At 42.0% G+C, this 23801-nt stretch overlaps 1 protein-coding gene across 14 annotated transcripts in view; it reads left to right on the forward strand.

Moving 5' to 3' along the window:
- The window catches only part of TLN2 (talin 2), a 455280-nt gene that overhangs the window by 333672 nt on the left and 97807 nt on the right, over nt 1-23801 (forward strand). For all 14 annotated transcript variants that reach the window (XM_077939528.1, XM_015142407.3, XM_077939524.1 and 11 more), the window contains 7 exons: nt 2039-2173; nt 4705-4833; nt 6824-6926; nt 16706-16914; nt 18035-18154; nt 19167-19364; nt 20433-20572. In XM_077939528.1, the coding sequence (XP_077795654.1) occupies nt 2039-2173; nt 4705-4833; nt 6824-6926; nt 16706-16914; nt 18035-18154; nt 19167-19364; nt 20433-20572 (1034 nt within the window). The remainder of the gene's footprint in view (nt 1-2038; nt 2174-4704; nt 4834-6823; nt 6927-16705; nt 16915-18034; nt 18155-19166; nt 19365-20432; nt 20573-23801) is intronic.

Below are 23801 nucleotides of genomic sequence, written 5' to 3' on the forward strand. Positions count from 1 at the left end.
TGTGGCAATTGTACAGTTAGTATTGTCAGTCTCTTTGGGGTGAAGAAGGGTAGATTCATTTTAAGGAAAATAAAATAAACAAAAATACTAAGTTGCAGAAAAATTCCCCTTTATGTGCTTCTTATATTCAAATGTCTTTACTTTATCAGCACTTTTTCTCAACTTAAAAGCAGTTGATATGATGAGGTGGGTCAGTTCCGCTCCCTTTCTAGTTCAACCGATAGTTGTAGGACCCAGCGATACATCTGTTTGGTTCATTTTTCAAGTTGTGTAACTCTAATATGCAGAAATAAAACGTGAAAGGTTTGATGTATCTCCTCATACTTTACATACATATGCAACACAGGTATGTATGTGTGTGTATGTGTGTATATATTCTTTTAAATTGGTATTCATTGTATATAGGCCCTTTTGCAACAGATTATTCAAAATCATAAACACTCATATGTTAGACGAAAAACACAAAAGGGCCTATATACAATTAACTTTTCTCTCATCATTGGACGTACAGGTTTTCAATTTTTTGCCATCGTGAGTAACGTGATAAAAATCTTTATGTGCTCAAGTCTTTGTTCTCTTCTTGAACTCCTAGAGAGATGATTGCAAATAGCTTATTTTTATCTTTGGGACACTGCAAATTATGACGTGGACAAGGCATTTCTCTCTTCATTTGAGAGGGGAGAGAGCCTGGAGCCAGTTGTGGGTGCTGTCTCCACCCTGGCAAGAGTGTAGGGCATTAAGACAGAGCCGTGTAGACGTGTTCCTGGTTCTACTCTGTCTCTGCCCTTGTTTTCCCTTTTTCTTTTGTTCTTTTAACTTTGCTATTATAGATAGATCTTTACAAGAAAAAGGGAAGGTTGAAAATAAATAGAAATTGAATTGACAGATCGAAAAGTTTGTACATTTTAAACTTCATGTTATAAAACTGCTGTTCCAGGAGGTTGAACAACTCTAAATTTACAACTTAGCAGTAATATGGAGCGTGCTTTTAAATACATCTTTTATGACATTGGGGATTCAGGTTTTAAGAAAATATGTATGTTTTCGCCAGTTTGCTCTGTAAAACTATTTTTGTTTGGTTTTGCATTTCTCTGATACTCACAATGTTAAACACTTTTCATAAGTTTCAGTTATTTTTTATTGTGCAAAATTATCTTTTTATGCTTTTTGTATACTCATGGTAGCTTTTATAAATATTATTTAAATATTAAAAATATTAACTTTTGTCCTTAATATTTATGATCTGGCACTTGTTGCAACTTTTCTAAGTATAGTTTTATAGCATATATATTAAAAGTCTTAAAAGTATGTTTACTCTTTGATCCAGAAATTTTACTTTTAAAAGTTTATACAAAAAAATTATAAATGTCTACAGATTTAGCTACAAAGCTGTTTATCATACCATTGTTTATTAAATTGGAAAAAATGGAAACGTGCCCAACAACAGAGAATTGAGAAATGGCAATAGATGCATATACTGGAATATTGTATAGCTGTTTAAAAGGTAGGATATGTGAGACAAGGAGATTGTGAAATAGAGTCAACAGTATGATCTTACTTTTGAAAATATATGTACACGCACATAGGTATCCATTCACTGGCGAAATTATTTTGCTTTGTGAGATGCGAGGTCATGTTAGCTGTTTTATTTATCTGTCTTCGTTTTCCTAAGCAGTCTTTTGGGAGTATGTGTGACTCAGAATGAAGAGCTATTCTGAGAAATACAGTGAAACCTATTTGATAAGGAACTCTCTTTGAAATCTGTTTTAAATGAGAATTTCAAGCCACTATTCTAATTTTGCCTTTTCTACCCTCCATGACACCTCCCTTTTTCTTTTTTTAAACATTCCTAGAATGTACTGCCCTAGAGTATCTGGCTTGAGGTGGCAGTTTGGGAGTAGGGGACGAGTTGTTTAATATTCCTTTTTTTTAAGGACAAAATCAGTTCTGACTGCTGTGGAGATATCGCTGCTTGGGTCTCTCCTCTCTACCTCTTGCTGCCCAGGAGCCGTCTTACTTTCTTTTCATCTCTCTATAGCCTGGAAGCAAGATGGTGTCCTCTGCCAAAGCCGCAGTGCCCACCGTGAGTGACCAGGCCGCAGCCATGCAGCTGAGCCAGTGTGCCAAGAACCTGGCCACCAGCTTGGCGGAGCTGCGTACCGCCTCGCAGAAGGCAAGTGGAGCATGTCACAGGGCTTAGCTTGTCAGGAAGGGAGCTGGGGTGGCATGGGTGCCACCCAGGGCCTGAACACTGCTGAACCTATTTCTTGGCAGAGTTGTCCGTTCCACTTGCATGACTGTTAAAGATGCCCCTGGGGGTTGGCTTTTATTGCATTAAACCACTATCTCCCAGACTTACTATTCACTTTTTGGTTTCAGATGCCTTTCGTTGAACTATCTTGAGTTGCATACTTCCTCCTCCTCCTCCCATATCCTGGGACAAGCAGTGGTCCATTTTTCACAGTCTTAGGGGAGAATGGTAGCCATCAGTGTCTCAGTGCCAGCTAAATTGTGGTCCAGAATAAGTGATCATATATTCCAGGTGTCATCTTGTGAACTTAATAACAAATTATATAGGCAGAAAATCTATTTTGAAGGGTCATCTTTGTTATCTTTTTTGCCCTGCAATGTTTTCACATCTTACATGGAAGCATTCACCTTAACAAGGTCCTAAGGAGAACAGAGTTGAGGACTGAAAGAATTTCTGTCTCTGGAGCATATTAATTACCAAAGGGCCTCATTTACTACTCATGTTTGATGTGGTATTAGCATCAAGTTCTAGCATGAATTCACTTTTCTTCATTGTAGCAATCCCTTTATAGAAACAAGCAGCCTCATAAATTGGTGAGAGAAGAAGGTAGAAGCTGACTTGAATTCTTAATATGAGGAGTACGCTACACTGCCAAATAAAAATATCCAGAGCTTTAGACTATATCCAATAAAAAAGTTATTTTGACCTATGTTTCTCAAAGAGAGCTCCTGGTACTGTCTACACTGGAATCACCTGGGCATGCTTATTAGACTGCACATCCCTGGGCCTCGCCTCTGAGAAACCAGATTAGAATTTCTGGTCATAGAGCCTGAACATCCGCATTTTCACAAGCTTCTTTGCTGAGTCTGAGACACACACCAACATTGAACCACACTGCTCCAGAGCAGTGATCCCTAAAGTGGGACTCAAGCAAGACTCTCCATTGGGTACAGGAAGACACTGTGAAAACTTGTACATATATATGTGTGTGTGTGCGTGTGTGTATATATATGTTTTGTTTTGTTTTGTTTTTTGGAGACAGGGTCTTGCCCTGTTGCCCAGACTGGAGTGCAGTGGTTCAATCATGTCTCACTGTAACCTCGATCTGCTGAACTTAAGCAGTCTCCCACCTCAGCCACTTGAGTAGCTGGACCACTGTCATGTGCCACCACATTTGATTAATTTTTTTTGTTTGTGTTTTTTTTATTTTTAGAGATGAGATTTCATCATCTTTCCCATGCTGGTCTCGAACTCCTGAGCTCAAGTGATCCTCCCACCTAAGTCTCCCAAAGTGTTAGAATTACAGGCATGAGCCACTGCACCCAGCAGTATTTTTTAATATGTAGCATAAGGATTAAGAGTGCAGGCTCTAATCCCAGCACTTTGGGAGGCCGAGGTGGGTCGATTGCTTGAGTCCAGGAGTTCAAGACCAGCCTGATCAACATGGTGAAACCCCATCTCTACTAAAAATACAAAAATTAGCTGGGTGTGGTGGTGCATGCCTGTAGTTCCAGCTACTTAGGAGGCTGAGGCATGAGAATCACTTGAATCCAGGAGACAAAGGTTGCAGTGTGCCAAGACCATGCCACTGCACTCCAGCCTGGGCAACAGAGTGAGACTCTGTCTCCCCCCCCCCCCCCCAAAAAAAAAAAAGAGTGCAGGCTCTGGAATCAGACTGTCGTTGACTAATTTTGTGACTTAGACAAGTTAGTTAACCTCTCTATGCCTCAGTTTCCTTCTTAATACTGGCACAGAAATCAATTGGTATTTATTTCTGCTGTTATTACTATTATCTAAAAATGGAAAGAAATGAAAATGTACCAGTATTTAGTGTACTAATCAATAATTACATGTTTATATAATTATATGTGCATGCGTATATGGAGGGATGGAATCAAAGCATTTGGAGATCAGTATTATAGATGACCAAGAGATGAAGTAGTTTTCATAAATCACTAAGGAAAAAATAGTTTGTAATCTTCGGTACAGAAAAGTAATGATTTATAATCTGGAAATGTGTAAAGAGAAGCGATAAAGTTGACATAGACTTGCCCCCAGAGTCCTGCGTGGGTTCATTTGTTCATTCAGTGCATTTTTCCATGCCTCTGTGTACACGCATGGCTGTGCTAGGTGCCCTACCTCTAGAAGCCAGCCACAGTGAAAATAAATGATCCACTGAGTCTAAGAGGCCAGTGCATTTCAGATAAGGGTCACTTCTGGAACACTTACTATATCTAGTTATCAGACATACATAATTGATGGTTTAAGGAAGTTAAGAGTAAGATTCTAACTGAGGATGATTTTGTTCTTAAAAATACTTGCTTTCCTTGCTCCTCCTCCTGGATTTGGAGAATCACTGGGTATATCCAGAAAGGCATTTTATAAGTTGCAAAAGTGTTGGGGACACTTTTCCGAAGCATACTGGGTACACATATTCCCAACTCTGTTGACAGGCCCATGAAGCCTGTGGTCCGATGGAAATTGATTCAGCTCTGAATACTGTGCAGACGCTTAAGAATGAACTGCAGGATGCCAAGATGGCGGCCGTGGAGAGCCAGCTGAAGCCACTTCCAGGCGAAACGGTGAGCCGTTAGAGCCAGCTGGGGTGCAGGTGTACCTTTTGTTATGATGTTAAATTATTTTTTGTTAGGGTGTTTGCTAAATGTCGCAGCATGTCGAGAAGTTTCTAACCCTGTGGCCTTTTTCTGTAAAGAATGCCCAGGGCAGCTGGAGGAACTAGGTTTGGAGTTAGGAGTGCTGGCTTCTACACTCAGCTGTATCATCAACTAGCTCTGCACACGTTTCATATCTCCTCTGTGTCTCAAGTATTTTATCTACAAAATGGGTAGCAATGAGGCTATCATGATACACATAGAAAAGATTATCAACAATCATTTTAAAAAAAACATTTACTTAATGCAAAGCACTAGGATGGACAACGACAAAGTGCGTCCATACAGGAAAGCCATACTGCAAATGGAATAATGGCCCTAGAGACCTACTGTGGTCGTATTACCACACCTCCTCGTGCTTATGTCAGAGTTTTGTTGGCTAAAACTTTACCAGTCCTCCTCATTTGTATGTACTTTCTCACATGACTGAACATTGCTAGTAAAATACCACCATGTATTAAGCATCTGTGAAGCACTGTACACACACAGTCTAGTTTATCGTGATAGTAACTTTCATGAACAAGTTTTATTAACCCTGTTTACAGGTGAGAAACGCAGAGGCACAGTTTGTCACTGTTTTGTCCAGTGTTATCTGCCAGTTAGGAGCAGAACCACAGTTTGAATTTGATTCAAAGCAGAACCAGATTTGCAGGACTCTAAAACCTGTGCTTTTGAGAGCTTCTGGCTCTTTGAATGAACTGAAGACTTTTAGAATGTAAAGGAGACTTCAGGAGCATCTAATGTACCATAGAACATTGCCTGGTACATAGAAAGCACTCAGAAAATGTGTGTTAAATCAAGTTCCCCTAATTGTACAAAAGAAGAAACTCAGGTTCAGAGAGGTTAAGTCATTTAACTTAGGCCACCCAGTTAATGACAGAGTTGGGATTGCCTCCCGGGCCCACAGCTTTGCAAAGTAGTCCGGAAGTCTCTTTGCAAAGTCCTATACCCCAGGGAGTGCAAGAGAGACTGGCATGACATGTAATTCCACCTTTACATAGAGCATAGACCAGTCAGTTAGAATGCAGGAAAACATCATGAATGTTTAAAGAAATTGCTCTAATAAAGTCTGTATTGTGTCATAACATATTGTTTGCTATAATAGACCAGGCTCTATTTTTATTGGAAAGCACTGCCTCTCCTGGAAAACATGTTGCAAGGTTTAAAATGCATTTGTTCTCTGCTGCCTTTTTGTACTCTCGCAGTATACCTAGAAATTCTCTTCCAAAACCTCATCTAGTAATCAAATAATTGTCCATATACTAGGCCTTTACTGACTTCGTTCCCTGAATTTTTTATTCAGTTTACAAAGCAAAGTAACATGCTGTTCATGGGAAGCAAGCACTGTGCCCATTTTCATAATCTCATTTACCACTCCAACCCTCTATTTCTATTGCATTTCCTTTCAGTTGGAACTCCTCAAAGTATAATGATCAAATTGAACAATGTTAATGGTCTCACATGCCAGGAAGGTGGTGCAGCTGGATGTCTGCCCACTTCCTGCCCAGCCATAATTAATTCTCGCTAAGGATTTGTTGCAGACTTTCTAAATTAGCTTCTAAAGGCATAATACTAATAGCTACCATTTGTTGAGAGCTTACATTAATTCTCTGAAAACCTGAGCCTAGATATTATGATTTCCTCAGGAAACTGAGGCTTGGAGAGGCTCAGTAATTTACTCAATCTCATGCTAGTAATTGGGAGGGGAGGGAGCAGGGGGCAGGGATTTGCACCCAGATTTGTTTGTTCTAAAGCTCGGGCTTCTTCTCCTGTACCACCCTGCTGCATCTTAGTGCCATTGGTGGGAAAGAGCTAGGGCTCAAAGTTTGATCTGCATGACTTTTCTAAATTATGCTAAGACCTCAGCAGACGTTCTTTTCCTCCTTGAAAATTCTTATAGCTGGAAAAATGTGCTCAGGACCTGGGAAGCACATCCAAGGCAGTGGGCTCCTCCATGGCACAGCTGCTGACCTGTGCTGCTCAAGGCAACGAACACTACACAGGTGAGACCCACGCTCTTCATGCCTCTGTAGTCAGCTGCAGACCACTGGGCGTAGCGGGGGAGGAGAAGGAGAACGTTCATTCCTTGGACAATACACGTGCCATTTTTCCCCCAGCAGTTCACTATGTATTTTTCAAGCACCATGTGCTCATTACTGGGCTTGATACTAAGCACACAAAGACTAATAAAATATGATTCCCTCAAACTATTTATGGATTGCCCCCATTAGACTATAAAGAAGTAGTAATTATAGACTTCCAGGTCTATCTGTGAGTCCAGGAATCCCACTAAAGTAAAGGCATACAAAAGGCTAAAGAGGGTAAGAGATGACGACAAATAAGATGTCAATGGAGTGTGTGAAAATGGAAGCAGACAGACGCGTGGTAACAGGTAGAGGCGAGTGAACAGAAACCTGAGGGGTAGGGAAACCAGCAAGGAGTCAAGCTGATTTGTGCTGCAGAACCCTGGGGGGTGAGGCGGTATTGAGTATTGGTGATGCCGGGTGCCCTGAAGGTAAGAGACTCCTTCAACAGGAGTCTGTATAAGGAACAGATTGTGTAATCGTCAACTCTAAGAAAAGCAGAAAAGTTATACAATAAGGAAATGTTATTGTGGTAGGAGGTCTATACATACCTCAAATTTTAAAACCAAGAGGTTTCAGTATGGGCACATTTCTTAAAAATATATACGGAAGGAAAGCTTAAGGAATTGAGTGGCTCTAGGAGGAGGGACGAAGAGGGGAGGAGTGGATTTTGGATCATTGCTTTTGTTACACAGTAACACTGCCTGACTTTTTGAAATATGCATTATTAAAGTATAATATATGCACAGAAAACAGCATAAATCCTAAATGGATACCTTCATAAGGTCTCACAAATTGAAAACACCCAAGAAGCCACTAGCAAGATGGAGGAATCAAACATCTTCAGCCTCCCACATGCTCCTTTGTGCCCCCTCCCAATCACTGTATCCCCGCTCTCCTTCCCCAGAGGTAAACACTCACGGCGCTTAACAGCATAGATTAATTTTGCCTGTTTTGGAGCTGTAAGTAAATGGAATAATATAATATGTGCCCTTGATGTCTAGCTGCTTTTTCATAGCACTGTGTTTGTGAGACTCATCTGTGGTACACAGAGTGGTTATTTCCATTATCTCTATGGTATTACATTACATAAATATAGCTGTTCTTTATACTGTTGTTGGGCATTTGGGTTGTTTCCAAAAGACACTGCCAGAAACAAGTCCAGTCCACATTGCTTAGGGAAGATAGTAAGCATTTCCTAGCTGTGTACCTAGGAGTGGATTTCCTAGGTGAGAGGCTCCCCATGTGTTCAGTACATTTCTTTCAGCAGCATACGGAAGCTCCAGTAGTTCTGTATCCTTGTCACCACTTTGTGTCATCAGTCTTTTAATTTCAGCCCTTTTGGTTTGTGTGTGATAGTATCACATTATGATTTTAATTTGCATTTCCCTGATGAACAATGCCATCAGGGACCTTTTTATAGGTTTATTGGTCATTTTGTGAAGTGTGTTTGTGTGTTTTGCCCGTTGTTTGAAAATTGGGTTATTGTCTTTTCCTTATTTATAGGAGTTCTTTGGTACTTACATGTATTGCTTGTATATTGTGATTTGCATTTGTATTCTGTTAAAGTGCCTTTTAATGAACAAAAGTTTTTATTTTAATATATTCCAATTTACACTTTTTTTCTTTATGGTTAGTACTTTTTGTGTCCTATTTTAAAACTTTTGCCTAAGATCATGCAGATGTTCTCCTCTGTCATATCCTAGAGCTTCACTGTTTGATTTTCATGTTTAGAACTTTGAACTATCTGGAATGAGTTTTGTTTATGTGCAGTAGGGTTCATTTAATTGTTTTTCCACATGGATATCCATTTAACCCAGCATCACTCATTGAAAAGGCTACTTTTTCCCAATGATCTTTAGTGCCACTCTGTTGTAACGTAAGTGAACATATAAGTTTGGATCAGTCTGTGGTATTTGTTCTTTTCCATTGATTTAATTACCTATTCTTATATTAGTACTACGCTTCCCTAATTGCTATCCTGCAGTTTTATACTAAGTCTTAATGTTTGGTAATGCACATCCTCCATCTTTGTTGGTTTTCCTCAGGTTAGTATTGACTATTCTTGGCCTTTTCCATTTCCACATAAATTCTAGAATCAGCTTGTCAATTTCTACAGAATAATAATAAAAAATACTGTTTTCTTAAACCAGTGTTTTTAAACCACTATTGGGATAACATTGAATCAATTTTGGGAGAATTGATGTCTTTATATCATTGAGTCTTCTAATCTGTGAATATCCATTTATTTAGGTCTTCTTTTCTCTCAGTGCCGTTTTATGGTTTTCTGCATAGAAGTCTCTGTTTTGGTTAATGTGTGCATGACATATCTTTTTTCATTCTTTTACTTTCAGTTTTTCTTCATGCTTATATTTAATGGGTTGGGTATCCACTGAGTTTGTCATTGTTTTTTGGGGAGGGCAGAGAGTATTTGGTGGTGTAACAATCTTTTTCTTTCAATTGGAGTATTTTGTCTATTTATAGATAGTGTAATTACTGATATGTTGGAGTTCGAGTCTATCATCTTAATATTTGTTTTTTCTGTGCCTACCTGTGGTAAGTTCCTTTTTTTCCCCTTTGCTTGCCTCCTTTCAGATTCATATACATTTTCTAAATTCTATTTCCTTCCTCTTGATTAGCTTGTTAGTTGTACATTCATTTACTATTCTTTTATGATTTCTTTAAATTTAAGTTACTCTGTTTACCTCTTCCTGCATAGTGCAAGAATCTTGGGACATGTTAACTTCATTTACCTTTCTTTCAATTATTGTTGTCTTTTTTTTTCTTTTTTTTTTTTTTTTTTTGAGATAGAGTCTCATGCCATCACCAGGCTGGAGTACAGTGGTGCGATCTCAGCTCACTGCAACCTCCACCTCCCAGGTTCAAGCAATTCTCCTGCCTCAGCCTCCTGCCTCAGCCTCCCGAATGGCTGGGACTACAGGTGTGTGCCACCACACCCAGCTGATTTTTGTATATTTAGTAGTGGTGGGGTTTCCCCATGTTTGCCAGGATGGTCTTGATCTCTTGACCTCATGATCCGCCTGCCTTGGCCTCCCAAAGTGCTGGAATTACAGGCGTGAGCCACCGTGCCCAGCCGTATGTTTTAATTCTAGGTATATTTTCATCTCTGCAATACAGTCTCAGTATTGTTCCAGATAATCCTTATTCATTTGGATTTCCTCCCATAGTTGCCCTTTCCATCACCCTTCATTCCTTCTGCATCTCCAGGGGTTTTCATTAGAGATCATTTCTCTTATACCTGAAGAACTCCCTTCATTATTTTCTTTAGTCTTAATCTACAGGTGACAAATTCTCTCCATTTTGATTTGTCTAAAGATGCTTTTGTTTAGCTTTTATTTTGAGTGGATAATATAACTTATTATAAAATTTTAGATTGGCAGTTGTTTTCTTCCAGCACTTTGGAGATGTTATTCTATTGTCGCTGGCTTCCTTTATTTCTGTTGTGAAGTTAGCTATAAAGGTAATGTGGTTTTATTTTTCCCCTTTCCTTGCTTTTTGAGTTTTCTTAGTTTTTGGTTTTCCAGCAGTGTGCCTGGGGGAGTTTTCCTGCCTATTTATCCTTCTTTGGGTTGTAAGTACTCCTTGAAAATGGAATTTGTTGTCCTCTGCCAGTTTTTAAAAAATCAACCTTTGTTTCTTGGAATATTGCTTCTGTCCCATTTCCTTTTTCTTATGTTATGTTATGTGTTTTCTACATCTTCTGTACCCTTTTCTTTTTCATCATTTTTCTTTCATGCTTTATTCTCAATATTTGCTTTTGATTTATCTTCCAGTTCACTTTTCCTCTCTTTAGCGGTGTCTATTCTGCTTTCAACTCCTTCAATTGAGATTTTAATTGTAAGTATCATATTTTTCAGTTTTAGAATATCCATTTGATTATTTACTTATAGTTTGCGTCTCTGCTGAAATTCTGTATGTTATCTAATTTCTTCAACATATTTATCACAGTTATTTAAAGTTGAAATCTGATATCCTGATATCTGGATAGCCTGTGCCTGTTTTTGTTGTCAGGGTTTTTTTCCCCCTACTCTTGGTATTTCAGCCATTGGTCTTGTCTCCTCGTGTTTTCATGTTCTTTTTTTGTTTGTTTGTTTGTTTGTTTGCTTGTTTTCCTTCAAGACTGAACGTTGCTATTTTAAATTGTAGGGATAGTTTGAGGCTCTGAATTACGTTTTTTTCTCTACATAGGATTACTGTTTTCTCCTGACAACTGATTAAGATAAGGACAGATCACAATAAAAATGCAGGAACTAGGCCGGGCGCGGTGGCTCAAGCCTGTAATCCCAGCACTTTGGGAGGCCGAGACGGGCGGATCATGAGGTCAGGAGATCGAGACCATCCTGGATAACCCAGTGAAACCCCGTCTCTACTAAAAAATACAAAAAAAAAAAATTAGCCGGGCGAGGTGGCGGGCGCCTGTAGTCCCAGCTACGCGGGAGGCTGAGGCAGGAGAATGGCGTGAACCCGGGAGGCGGAGCTTGCAGTGAGCTGAGATCCGGCCACTGTACTCCAGCCTGGGCGACAGAGCCAGACTCCGTCTCAAAAAAAAAAAAAAAAAAAAAAAAAAAAAAAAAAGCAGGAACTGAGCTGATTGGAAATTGTGTGGTCTGTTTCCAGTTTACCTTTGAGGGTGTAGCCCTTGCGTGTCCTATTGGAAAGGGTTGCTATTTACCAGAGCCATTCTGTTTCTTGGGCTCAGAACTATGCTTTTTCTCTTCCTAGCCCATGAGACTTCAGGAAACTTTACTCAGCTTCTCAGCTTCTTGGCAACAGGTTACAAATTAGGAAATGCCTTTAGAGAAAAAGCAGCCCTAAGTATTGGACTCAGTCCTTCTTTTCAAGATCTTGGCCTTCCTTACCTTGGGGCATTGGTATTTCTCCAGTGCCTTCAAATAAATGTTTTATGTATGTTTTCCAGAGTTTCTATGTGGGAAGGCTGTTTACAGTAAGTTATTCTGCCATCACTACAAGCAAAATCCTCTTTGATTTGTAAAAACTGTATACATTTATTACTTTGAAAATAAAAATTTTAAAGAGCACAATAGGAACACAAAGTTAGTACAGCATGTATAGTACCTGCAATAATAAGAACATAAAATTTGATCCCAATGGGAGGATAGGGGAAATTTTCAGAGCAGAATTGACACCTAGCGAGGGCTTTGTGTATTGTTTAGGACTCCTTTAGCATTCTAGGAGACGGAAAAGTAGGATAAAATTCTTAGAAAATCATAGGGTAATATGAGAGATTTAAATTTCAGAAATTTCCACACTTTCCCTAAATCTTGCCAGCTGTTGTGTAGATGATGAAATGCATATTTAGAGAAAAGACTACTTTACAGGTTGCGTCATCTCATACTGATAACACCCAGAAAGATATGCTGTCTAGTTGGTGTTGAAAAACAGCCTAGAAGTAGCCCCATTTAATTTTGGCAGGCATTGGAAGGCAGTTGCATAAGTGAGCACTGCATGTATGATCCTTAAAGATGAGAGAAAGAAGGCTGATGGAAGGAACTGAAGATGGTGAAAGTAATAGGCAAAGAGGAAGTGAGAAGTAAGAGGATAAGGCTGAAAAGTTAGGCCAGGGTCAGATTCTAAAGGTCCTCATAAACTTAAATAAATGGGTTAGACTTTAACTGAAGAATATGTGAACATGTTTTTCAGCTGTGGACACAGTTCAGATTGCTTTTTGTATAGGTTGCCCTTCCTCCCATGTGTAGAATAGATTGGATGGAAACAAAGTGGTAGGCAAGCAGGCTGTTGCATTAATCCAGATAAGACATGATAGTATCCTACAGTGGAGATGAAGTGATGGATTGAAGAAGCAAAGACCCGATCATTATTGGTGACTGGTTAGAAGTTGGTGGAGATGGTAACATGAACGGTTCCAAGTGTTTGGCCTTATAGCTCAGTGAAGAATTGTATGAATCACTGATGGGAACACAGGACCATTGGTAGGAGTAGGGAAGGTGAAGTTCAGGAATGTTGGGTTCAGCACTAAATATATTCCATTTGAAGTGCTTGGAGAATATGCAGGGAGAGCATCATTAGGCAGCTAAATCTTTGGCTCTGGAACTCAGTAGAGAAGGCTGGGCTGGATGATACAGGTTTGAAAATTGTTGGTAAAATGATAATGATTGGAAGTAGATAATTTTGCCAACAGGGAGTGGTAAAGTAAGCGACATCCTATCAGTTGTAATCCTGAAGAACATGACTAGTTAAGGAGGAAACTGGCAATGGAAATCTTTGAAAGAAAGAAGAACATGGAGCTGTGGAGGGGGCAGAGAAACCAGGAGAGAGGGATGTCTCTAGAGCCACAGACATAGTTGCTGCCCAGAAAGTCTTGTCAAATGGAAGACTTAAGCATCCATTAGCTTTAGGAATAAGGAGGTCACTATTCTCCTTGTTGAAGGCAGTTTCAGGAAAGTTGGAGAATGGATGGGAAGCAAGGAAAGAGACAGCACATGTGGAAAACTTCTTGGGTCTCAGTTTCCTTGTCCACAATTGAGGTGTGTGGGATTTTCAGAAGTTGCACGTGAGCTGCCACTGGGCTGCATTCTAATGCAAGTGTGTTTCTGTTTGACCAGTGCAGATACAGTGCAGTGTTCAAAATATATTTCTGTATAGCTGATTACAATTACACAGAACCCTTTGTAAATACTTTGGAACAGATAAAAGGTTTGTGTCATACCTGGTCTTTATCTTTTGAGGTTGCTGTGTGGCCCAATACTGTCTGGATATACAGTCCACCTGAATTCTGGTAAAGAATAGCAACCATTATGAAGAATGCTGCTATATTTGATATCACTTGATATGCCTTCATAAGACTCTGTTACTGAGTATCATTTAAGATCCAGATGGCAAGAATACCGTGAAAGTAATCTGTGTTTTCAAAGGACTGTGGTTATTGAAACAGAAATCTGCTTTAGTATTTCACTCTGGTGGTTCTGGTATTGTGATGCACACTTTGACTGCAGGAACAGTTCCATTCGGAGGGTGTTGTTTGCTTGGAGATGTGACCCTGTAGTGATGAGCACTGAGAATGTTGCTATGTGTTCAGCCATGCACAGCCATGGGTGTTCATTGGGCTTTCTGACCTCTGATAGCCTGGTTTCATCCTTTTGATGATATGGCTTCCTCTTTACAGAAACGTGATCTCTCTCAAGAAGATCTTTGATGTGCTTTGAGATTTCACAGTGAGTCCTTAGCAGAAAACACATGGGATGGACCAGCTTAGGTTTTTGGAATTTAGCTCTTCTGATTTCTGTGTTTTTTTAATTGTATGAGTCTAGGAAAGGTTTTTTCAGTAAATGGATTTTGCATAAACATGTCTTTTCTAATTGCATATGATAAATGATTTACTCCTCCAAACTTATATATGACTCAAAGAGAAGGGGATTCAAGAGTCCATATGACAAATGGGAAGACAAGAGGAGAGGTCTAGAAATCACAGCCTAGAATCTGCAATGGTCAGAGCTAGGAACTCAGCCTCTCCTAAAACCCTTGAGAAACTGAGGCCCAGAGGGAAAAGGCAGCAGTCTAGACCACACAGCTAATCAGCAGCAGAGCCGGAGCCAGATGAGGTCTTAACTACATCTGGCGCTTTCCTGAGCAACAGCATCCTTCAACCCTGTGCCAAAAGCTTAAGCGTAAAATGGAATGACCATTCTCCTCAGATTGTTTCTCTTCTTCACCTTAGCTTTGTTTACCTTTGTGCTTTCTCTTCTGGACTTCTCCTCTGCCATAAAAAGCACTTAGTTTAAAATTCTTTCATTCCGCCAGCTGTATTCAGAAGTGCCATGGGATAAATGATAGATTGGCAGCTTTGTAATTTACCTTGATTAGATCGTAGTTTTATATCCCAGCTGTGTGATTTACTAAATATTTACATATTAGCAAGTCTGCAGCACTGCAAACACGTCTGGTTTTATGGATCTGAGGCCTTTCACACTCTACTGTATCACAGAGCCTCGCCCTCAGTGAGGAAAAGACCACCTCCTGTGTAGGTGCTGACTCAGCTGAAGCAGTGGCTAGTAAAGACCACGCTCGCTGGTGCCAAGAGACCTTCCAGCTCAGTCCTGTAGAAAATAGTCATTTCAAAAGTTCAGTGCGAGAGAGACATCGATTTGCATATTTTTCATGTAGATCGTACGTGTTCTAACAAAAAAGGCTCTTAGTTCTCTACCCCAAAAAGCACTATAAAGAATATTTGACCTCGAAGTGAGGAAAGCTCAGATGTAGCTCTCGTGCCACCTCTGGAAGTGTTTGTGGGCAAGATACGTCTCAGCACCAGGCTTCATCTGTGAAATTTTATGAGATGAGCTCTAGGGTAAACTGTTCAGTGATTCTCAGGCTCCTATGTGTCCTGGCGTCTCCAATCTTCATCCTCTTCTCGGGTGTGTCAAGGATTGCGTGCCAGGTAGTAAGACTCATGTTTATTCTGCATGAGTTAGTGCTACAGCTTTAAAGGACTAGTTTATATTCATAGTTTATCACCAAATCCCATCATCTGTTTAGATGCATATTTAAAGATAAGCAGGCACTTCACAAAAGAGGATATCTAAATGGCCATTAAGTGCATGCAAAGGTGCTCAACATCATTACTCATTAAGGACATAAAAGTTAAACCTCATTGAGATGCAGCTACACATACATCAGAATGATTAAATTAAAATCTGATGATACCTGGTGTTGGCTAGGATGTAGAGCAAATGCAATTCTTACAGATTGCCAGTGGAATGTATAATGGTAAAATCATTTTGGAAAACTGTTTTTGTGGTATCTTCTAAAGCTAAATATATACTTACTCTATGACCCAGCATTTCAACTCCTAGAGAAGTGATTCCAAAGAGAAGTGATCCCATATGGCCACTTGAATATATAAGAACTTTCTTGTTAGATTAATTCATAACAGCCCCAAATGGGAAACAACCCAAATGTCCATCAAGAGAATGGATAAACAAATATTGGCATATTTGTATTGTGGAATACTATATAACAAGAAAAAAGAATGAACTGCCACACATCACAACTTAGCTGAATCTCACAGCATTATGGTCAGAGAAAGAAAGCAGACACAAAAATATACATGTATGTGGTTCTGTTAACATGAAGTTTAAGAACAGGTAAAAGTAGTCTAAGGTAATAGACATTAGAATGGTGATTCCTTCTGGTGTGAAGGGAGTATTGACTGGCACAACTGATGGTGGATATGTGGCTGTATCCATACATACCAGTTCACTGAGCTGCACATGTGGACTTGTTCACTGTAGTGTATGTAAGTTACGTCCCAGAAAGACAATTGCGAAGAAAGGTGCCTTTCAGTGGCCTCCCGCAAACGTGTGCATGAACATACCCAGGTATGTCCATCTGTGTACTCACTCCCAGGCACTTGGTGTTCTAGGTCTAGGGACAGTGGGGCAGTGGGAGCAAGGCAAGTCAGGGGGAGGAAGTCTTTAGTATTGCATTTGTTATTAACGTGTCTCTTGGTTTTGCCCAGAGCCAGGGGGATATGTTTCTGAAGCCAGCTGCTTCTTTGAGAAACACAGCAGTTCAAATTTTATGAAAACTAATCTGCAGCTCCCCTTCTGTGCCAGGCCCTGGTGCAGAAGCTTATTCCTAAGTAAAATGTGACATTTAGATGGAATCTAATTGTAAGTCTGATGGACTTTTATCCCCAGGGGTGGCTGCTAGAGAGACGGCCCAAGCTCTGAAAACGCTGGCCCAGGCCGCCCGTGGAGTGGCTGCATCGACGACCGACCCCGCGGCTGCCCATGCCATGTTAGATTCTGCTCGAGACGTGATGGAGGGCTCCGCCATGCTCATTCAAGAGGCCAAGCAGGCCCTGATTGCACCTGGAGATGCAGAGAGTCAACAAAGACTGGCTCAGGTGAGGCTTGTGGTTGTCATGGTCATCATTAACGTGGACATGGGGGGGGGGCTGTCTCCTGGGCACTTTTCCCTGATATGAGCACTGACACAGCAGTTTTTTGCAGAAACTTCCAAAGGTCATAACCGTGCTGGCCATACATGATACTCACTTTTGTAAGTCTTGCCTAGTATTCTCTACCTTAATGTGTGATCTGCTTAATTCACGGTCAGGAGAGGGTATGGGGGCCTTTGAATTCTGTCCTTGGGAGTTTCGGAGCCAGGACATAACATGCTTGTTTTGGGCCTTTGCGTGCTGACCTGTATTGCTGTTCCTCGCCAGGGAGTGAGGTAGATCCACTAGGGCTGGCCACCCAGAAGTTTTCAACCCTGGCTCTCTATTACTTCTTTGAATGATTCTTCGACTGCCTGATGGAACCTGTTGGCTAAGGAGCATCCAGGCAGAGTCCTAGATGTGGGGCTGGGAAGGAGATGGCTTAGATTACAGGAAATGACCCTCCCCACCTCCAAAGACCTTCCTTTTAATTGAGGATACCGAAGAATGCATACAGGGGGCCACTAAACATTCCTAGACAGCATGAGGGCAACTCCAGGTTGTGCTCAGAGCACCCCACTTGCCCCTGGGTAGAGTGAGGTTTGGGAGGATGGCCCCATGGGTCACTGAGAGGAAATTAACCACAGGCCTTCTAATTGTGATCCAAAAAACTCAAGGTCTCCTTCCACCTCGGTGACCTCAGCAGGGCTCCCAAGAAGGGAGATATTTTCATTTCTCTGGGTTATAAGAAATCTTTGCTTTAGAACCTGACCTCATGCTGGAGAGTTCTGTGTTTGAATCACAAAACTGTGGCTTAGCCTGGCTTTGGGGAACAGGTGGGATGTGCTGCGTCACCATGTCAGACCCTTTGCTGAGAGAGAATGTTCATCCCAATAAGAGGGTGGAAAACATCTTCTCTGGGACGAGGGGCCTGGATGAGGTGGTGTAAGACAGGGGACAGTGGCAGGCGGATGCTGGTGGGTCATTTCCGTGTGTGTTTCAGCTCTGCGTGTCATCACTGCCCGTTCCCAACAAGTGCGCAGAAATGTTTGTACTTAAAGGTGCTTCTCTCCCTCCACGAATTCAGGTGGCTAAAGCCGTCTCTCACTCCTTGAATAACTGCGTAAATTGCCTCCCTGGGCAGAAGGATGTGGACGTGGCCTTGAAGAGCATCGGGGAGTCCAGCAAGAAGCTGCTTGTGGATTCGGTGAGAGGTTCTTAGATTGGGAAAGGACACTGGGGGACTCGGCTTGCATTAGGTGTGAGCGAAGTCTTCTCTCCATGAGATCTCTGAGCAGCTAACCCTTCCTCTAGGAGTCCTGTTTTTCCCACCAGTCTTTGTTTTCCATGTTTTGCTGTCTGATCAACAAAGTTCCCAGGTGAAGCTTTTAAAGCTTACTTTTTCTTTGAGCCCATGTTGCTGTTTCCTCTTGGATCATCCCAGAGAGACAGGCAAAGGGGTGTGTGATCGCCTGGCTTCTTATCAGGACATCTCAGATAGTGACAATCAGGTGTTGGAAGGGTACATGTGTCCAAGACTCAGTGAGACAGCAAGTAGTCTGAGGAGTTTCATCTTGGGGCCTGTTCCCGTCCCTGCTTTGTGAGTCTGCTGAAGGAGGGTTTGTGCTCGTGCATGTTTGTTTCTTCTCTGCACAGGTATAGAGGCAATGCATGTGGGTGATGAATAGAGTCTAGCTTAACTCCCTAGAACTTTTCACAAATAGGTTATCATTCTGCTAGATGACATTTAAAAGTTATTAGCAAAGGCCACTAATATAATTGTTGGCTATTAGTTTGGAAGAACATGATTTGAAGTTTGATAGCATCTGCCTTTTAGTTTACAAAGCTAAAATGTAGCTTTCATCTTAAGAGAGACAAAATAGGGTAGAGTTTTAGAGAATGGACCCCGGAGTTAGATTACCTTGGTGTGGATCCTGTCTCTGCCACATAAGAAACCTTGAGCCCCTGTAGATAGCTTACATTTTTAGATCCACAGTGTCTAGCACTGAGTAGGTGTTTGATAAATTTAAATGAATGAGTGAATGTATATGTTGAGGGTCAAACCTATTAATAAAATGGGCTCAGATGACTCAGAGCCTTTTAGTCGTGATGACTCAAATGCATCCCTGAAGAGTCTGTCTCCCCTCCACAATACCTTCCTTTTATCCCTCCCCGACAAAGCAAAATGTCTCATGGGGTGTGCCGTCTGTTCCCCGTAGCTACCTCCAAGCACGAAGCCTTTCCAGGAAGCCCAGAGTGAACTGAACCAGGCAGCAGCTGATCTGAACCAGTCTGCTGGGGAAGTTGTCCATGCCACCCGGGGCCAGAGTGGAGAGTTGGCTGCAGCCTCTGGAAAGTTCAGCGATGATTTTGATGAATTCCTCGATGCTGGCATTGAGATGGCTGGCCAGGCGCAGGTGGGTGTGGAGGTGGTTGTCTGGAGTTGACCTCAGCCTCTCCTCTCAGATGGACAATCCATCCTTGAGACTGACTGAACAAATAGGAAAAGGAACCTGGAAGCAGGCAGGCCATGGTTGCATTCTTTTTGCTGCTTAGGAAGCTTATGCCCTCTTGGGAATGGCATTCCCAAAGATGCTGTCAGCTTATGCACGAGGTGCTGTTAGTAATGAAGAATATCTTCTCCCGTGATCCTCTAGCAGAATTCATAGTCTTACTATTTGGAGGGAGGGTAGAAAGAAGGAGAATGTTTAACAAAGATTAGAACAGCTCTTCAAATGTGGGATAATAAAGTAAAAATATTTATGTATTTGAGGTTTAATGGACCATTCAAATGGTCTGTGTCTAATACTGAGTGTCAAGTAATTAAAAACTGTCTCCTTCAGATGAACAGATAAACCCCTTGTTTAGAACAAGGGAGCTTGACTGATCTGGTGTCAGCTTGCAGAGCTGTTTTTTTTCCTGTGCTGCTTTGACCTCCCTAAAAGAGATAACCAGGGTATATCTTCTTCTAGTATCTACAAAGAATTGTTTCTCAGATGGCAACCAGGTGAGAAATGTGACCTTTCCCGAGTCAGGAACTTTAGGGATGCAGTCAGCTCTGAATATCGAGACAGTGCTGGTCGTTTGTGCCAGGCCGAGATGTACAGCTCCTTGACAACTCCAGCATTGTTGAGCAAGACGCTGGAATCGCTGCCTGGTCTGTGCATTGGCTCACAGCTCACTCGCTCTCCTCCCACCCTGCTCCCCGCTTAATGCCTCTGGTTGTGAGAAAGCACAGCTCTTGGCTGACCCACTTGGGGATGGATTTCTTTCCCCATGGCATGCATCTTGATCTGAGCATCTGTTTGGAGAAGGGTAGACACTGGTCAGTGTCTCAACGAGTTAGGCATCCACAGGCTAATTGGGTTTAATGTGATCTATACAGATAACCTGCCTGCATGTCAGGATGCTGCTTCTAGCTCTCTGAATGCCTCCTTCAAGAAATGGACAGGTCCTAATCGCTCTGGCTCCTTTTGACCTTCCAGACAAAAGAAGACCAGATCCAAGTGATAGGAAACCTCAAGAATATCTCGATGGCATCCAGCAAGCTGCTGTTAGCTGCCAAGTCTCTCTCTGTAGATCCAGGAGCTCCCAACGCAAAAAATCTCCTGGCTGCAGCTGCAAGGTAGGAGTGGGACAAAATGTGCTTTTGTGTGTGGTTAAACAGTGTCATTGCAGTCTGGAGATGTGCCTGACATCCTCCCAGTTTTGCTGAGCAAAGAATTGGTGCTGTCCTTAGGTCATGGGAGGTGGAGCTGAGAGTGATGGACACTCTGGTATTTTATAAAACTGGTTCATTTTCATGTTCTTTCCCCACTAAAAATACCTTCCATCTTCTCATACAGCCTTTTCAGTAGAGACTTGCTTAGACGTAAGGTCCTTTTTGACTTGTAAACACAATGGATCAGATAGTTGTTTTAAAGCAGTGTTACATCTTTCAGATTATAAAATAACATATGCTTCTTGAAAAATCAGAAAATACCAAAAAGTGTAAAGATAAAAAGCGGTGCTCATCAAGTCATTTAACAGACATTTGTTGAGCATTTAACCCTGTGCCTGGCATCAGTGTTAGACTGAATGTAATACGTCATATCTCTCACATGGGGAAGGCTCCACTTTAAGATGAGTAGGGAGTCAGTGGGAATGAATTGTTTTTGGAAATATATTAAAACATGAGTGTGAATTTTGGGATGATTCTGGTGTCCTTCTCTCCTACTGGTTTCACACAGGGAAGTGGGTAAAACAGTACAGTTTCTGCTCCAGGGCCACAAGTTAGTTCAGTAACTAGTGGTTGAATGTGGTATGTGGAGCACTGCAGTGACAGCCCAAGGGGTTCTCATATCAGCTGCTCCTCTTTCATTTTCCTGAACCCAGAGAGGAGGGTGGTCATGATTCTGTGGTGGTGCAGGCATGTTTTCTTAGCATTATTTAACATCACATTATATATAAGAAAGCTGACAGTGGAGAGAGATTAAAAGCAGGACTATTAGGGGATAGAGAGTAATTGGAAGCCTTTTCAAAATGTGCAGATTCGTGATTTTTGAAAAGCATAGCTTTGATTCTGCTTTCTTTTTTTAAACTTGGTTTTTTAAATTTGCTTAGTTGTGTGTGTGTGTGTGTGTGTGTGTGTGTGTGTGTCTTTATATCTCCCCTGGGAGCTCAATGGCTGTTTTTTAAATTGTTGACATCATGAGACCTGAATTATATTCCAAGCTTTTTACTACTTGACTGACTCAGTCGCATTGGTCAGGTTGCTCAGCCTGTCTAAACTTTCCCATCTGCAAAGTGGGGGTGTGAACTGCATCATCCCAAAGCTATCTTTAGCTCTCAGCACATGAGATCTCATGGTACTCGTGGTCCAAACCTGCCCTTCCTCCCTTCTCGACTTGTAGTGGTGTGTGTGTGTGTGTGTGTGTGTGTGTGTGTGTGTGTGTGTGTGTGTAAAGGGTTAGACACTGTCAGAGCAGTTTGCTTGCAAACCCTTGAGTTTCTTCATTTATTCCTGGAAGGTGCATTTTAACTGCAAACAATAGCTAGAGCCACTAGAGGACTGGAAAATTATCTTCCCATCTCCCCATCTCATGCTTTGTTAGTGACTATTCTAGTAAATAAGTGACCTCCCTCGATGGCGGGAGAGTTGGGAGGTGGGGTTGGGGGTGATGTCTGTTCTGTTGAGCAGCTGTTTCTGATAGAAAACCCCTCCTTAATCATTGCTTTTTTTCCTACAAAGAGCCTTTGGATAAAGCAACTGACATTTCCAGGTATCTGAACTCAGATGTTTCTCATTATCTTCAATTTTTTGCATCATTTCAAAATTACAGTTTCCAACTTGGAATGTCTTCACTCTCCTAAATTGTGGGAAGGAGGGGGAATGTATAAATTGCCCTTTTGAAAGCCAGCTATAGAAGGAAACAGACCCGGAAAGAATATTGCTGGTGTATGGCTCTGTGTATAGCTGCAGGCCCCCTGGTGGTGGCTTGGAAGAAAGGACACGGGGAAAAGGAAAATAAAAAAAAGCTTTCTTTGCCTTTCTGTCCTGGCTTTTAGCAGTTGACAGAGAATTCCCAGCCTGATGGTTTCATAGCCAAGTAAGCACTTAAAAATCATCATGTGAAAATGATTGTCTCAGGATGGAACTGGTGCAAGAAAACGCTGGCACATTCTCCTTGGTTTCTTGGCGCATTTTGGCAAGCTTCTGCTCCCTGGGGCTGTTTCTCAGCAGAAACTCCAGCCAGGTCAAGAGGGTCAGGCAGGCTCCTCTTGGGACACAAAGCTCCGCCAGGCTGGGGTTCATTCATTCATTGTCTTATTCATTCATGTCTTCATTACATAGATTTTCATCACAGACCTGATGTGGGCGAGGCCCAGTGCTGAGTGCACACTGTGATTAAGACAGGGATGTGGCCCTGGTGGAGTTAGGCAGGACTCAGCACGTGCTCCCCTCATTTCATCTGGGCCTAGAACAGTCCTGCATAAAAGTGCACGGGAAGCTGGGCAGAAGGGATCTGATCATCATAGTCTCAGTCTTCAGTCCTCTGTCCTCCTTGTTCTTGAGACTGTCAGGTCCTGCCTGTCCTTCCTGTGTGTATATCCTCAAAGTCCCCAGAAATGCCACTGCGAGGGCCCAGGCCTGGACCAACTCAGCCTTGTTGTGTTAACAGTCTCGAACCCCTTATTATTTGTGGTGTCTGCGGTCCTGCTTTCTCTGGGAAGAAAAGGTTTGCTTCTGGAGAAAAATGTAGAGAATGTCTTGTTCCTCTGTTCTTAATTCTGCCTTTGAGCCTGGGTGCGTTTTGGGGACCCTACCTAGCCCCTTGGTTTTGGGTGCCTAGGGGAGAGGAAGTCATTTGCTATTTAGTGCCTGGCTTGTTCATTTTCTTCCCATGTAACTGATTGGGTTCTGGCTCTTTTCTGACAAGTCGGGTGAAGCTAGAGACCCTTTGTCACCCATTCGTCAGCCTTTTTCCCCAACCAGGGGCTGGGCAGGTGCTCCCTGAACTTAGTCAAGGAAATAGAAAGTTAGCTTGCAGTTGCCAAAAGGAAGGGGGTATCCTACCTCTGAGCACCTTCCCTGAATCACTGCTCACCACTAGTCATCCTGGCCAGAAGGACTCCAGAACTGAGAAGGCTTTAGGCCCACAGCGGCCAGCATCAGACCCCAGGGCCAGGTTTCAGCTGCTTTCCAGTCCACAGAGGGTGCTCCCTAGGAACTCGCAGGTAGCGCCTGTCCCCCTGGCTCCCCTTTGGTCTGAGGTTCTTGCTGGGCAGGGCTCCTCCTGTCCCCAAAGACTGTGAAGACGGATGGTCCAGCAAGCAGCACAAATGAGAAGAGTGCATCTGCTCCGTAAACAGAA

Source organism: Macaca mulatta, chromosome 7 (assembly GCF_049350105.2).
Source record: "Macaca mulatta isolate MMU2019108-1 chromosome 7, T2T-MMU8v2.0, whole genome shotgun sequence".
NCBI classification, from domain to species: domain Eukaryota; kingdom Metazoa; phylum Chordata; class Mammalia; order Primates; family Cercopithecidae; genus Macaca; species Macaca mulatta.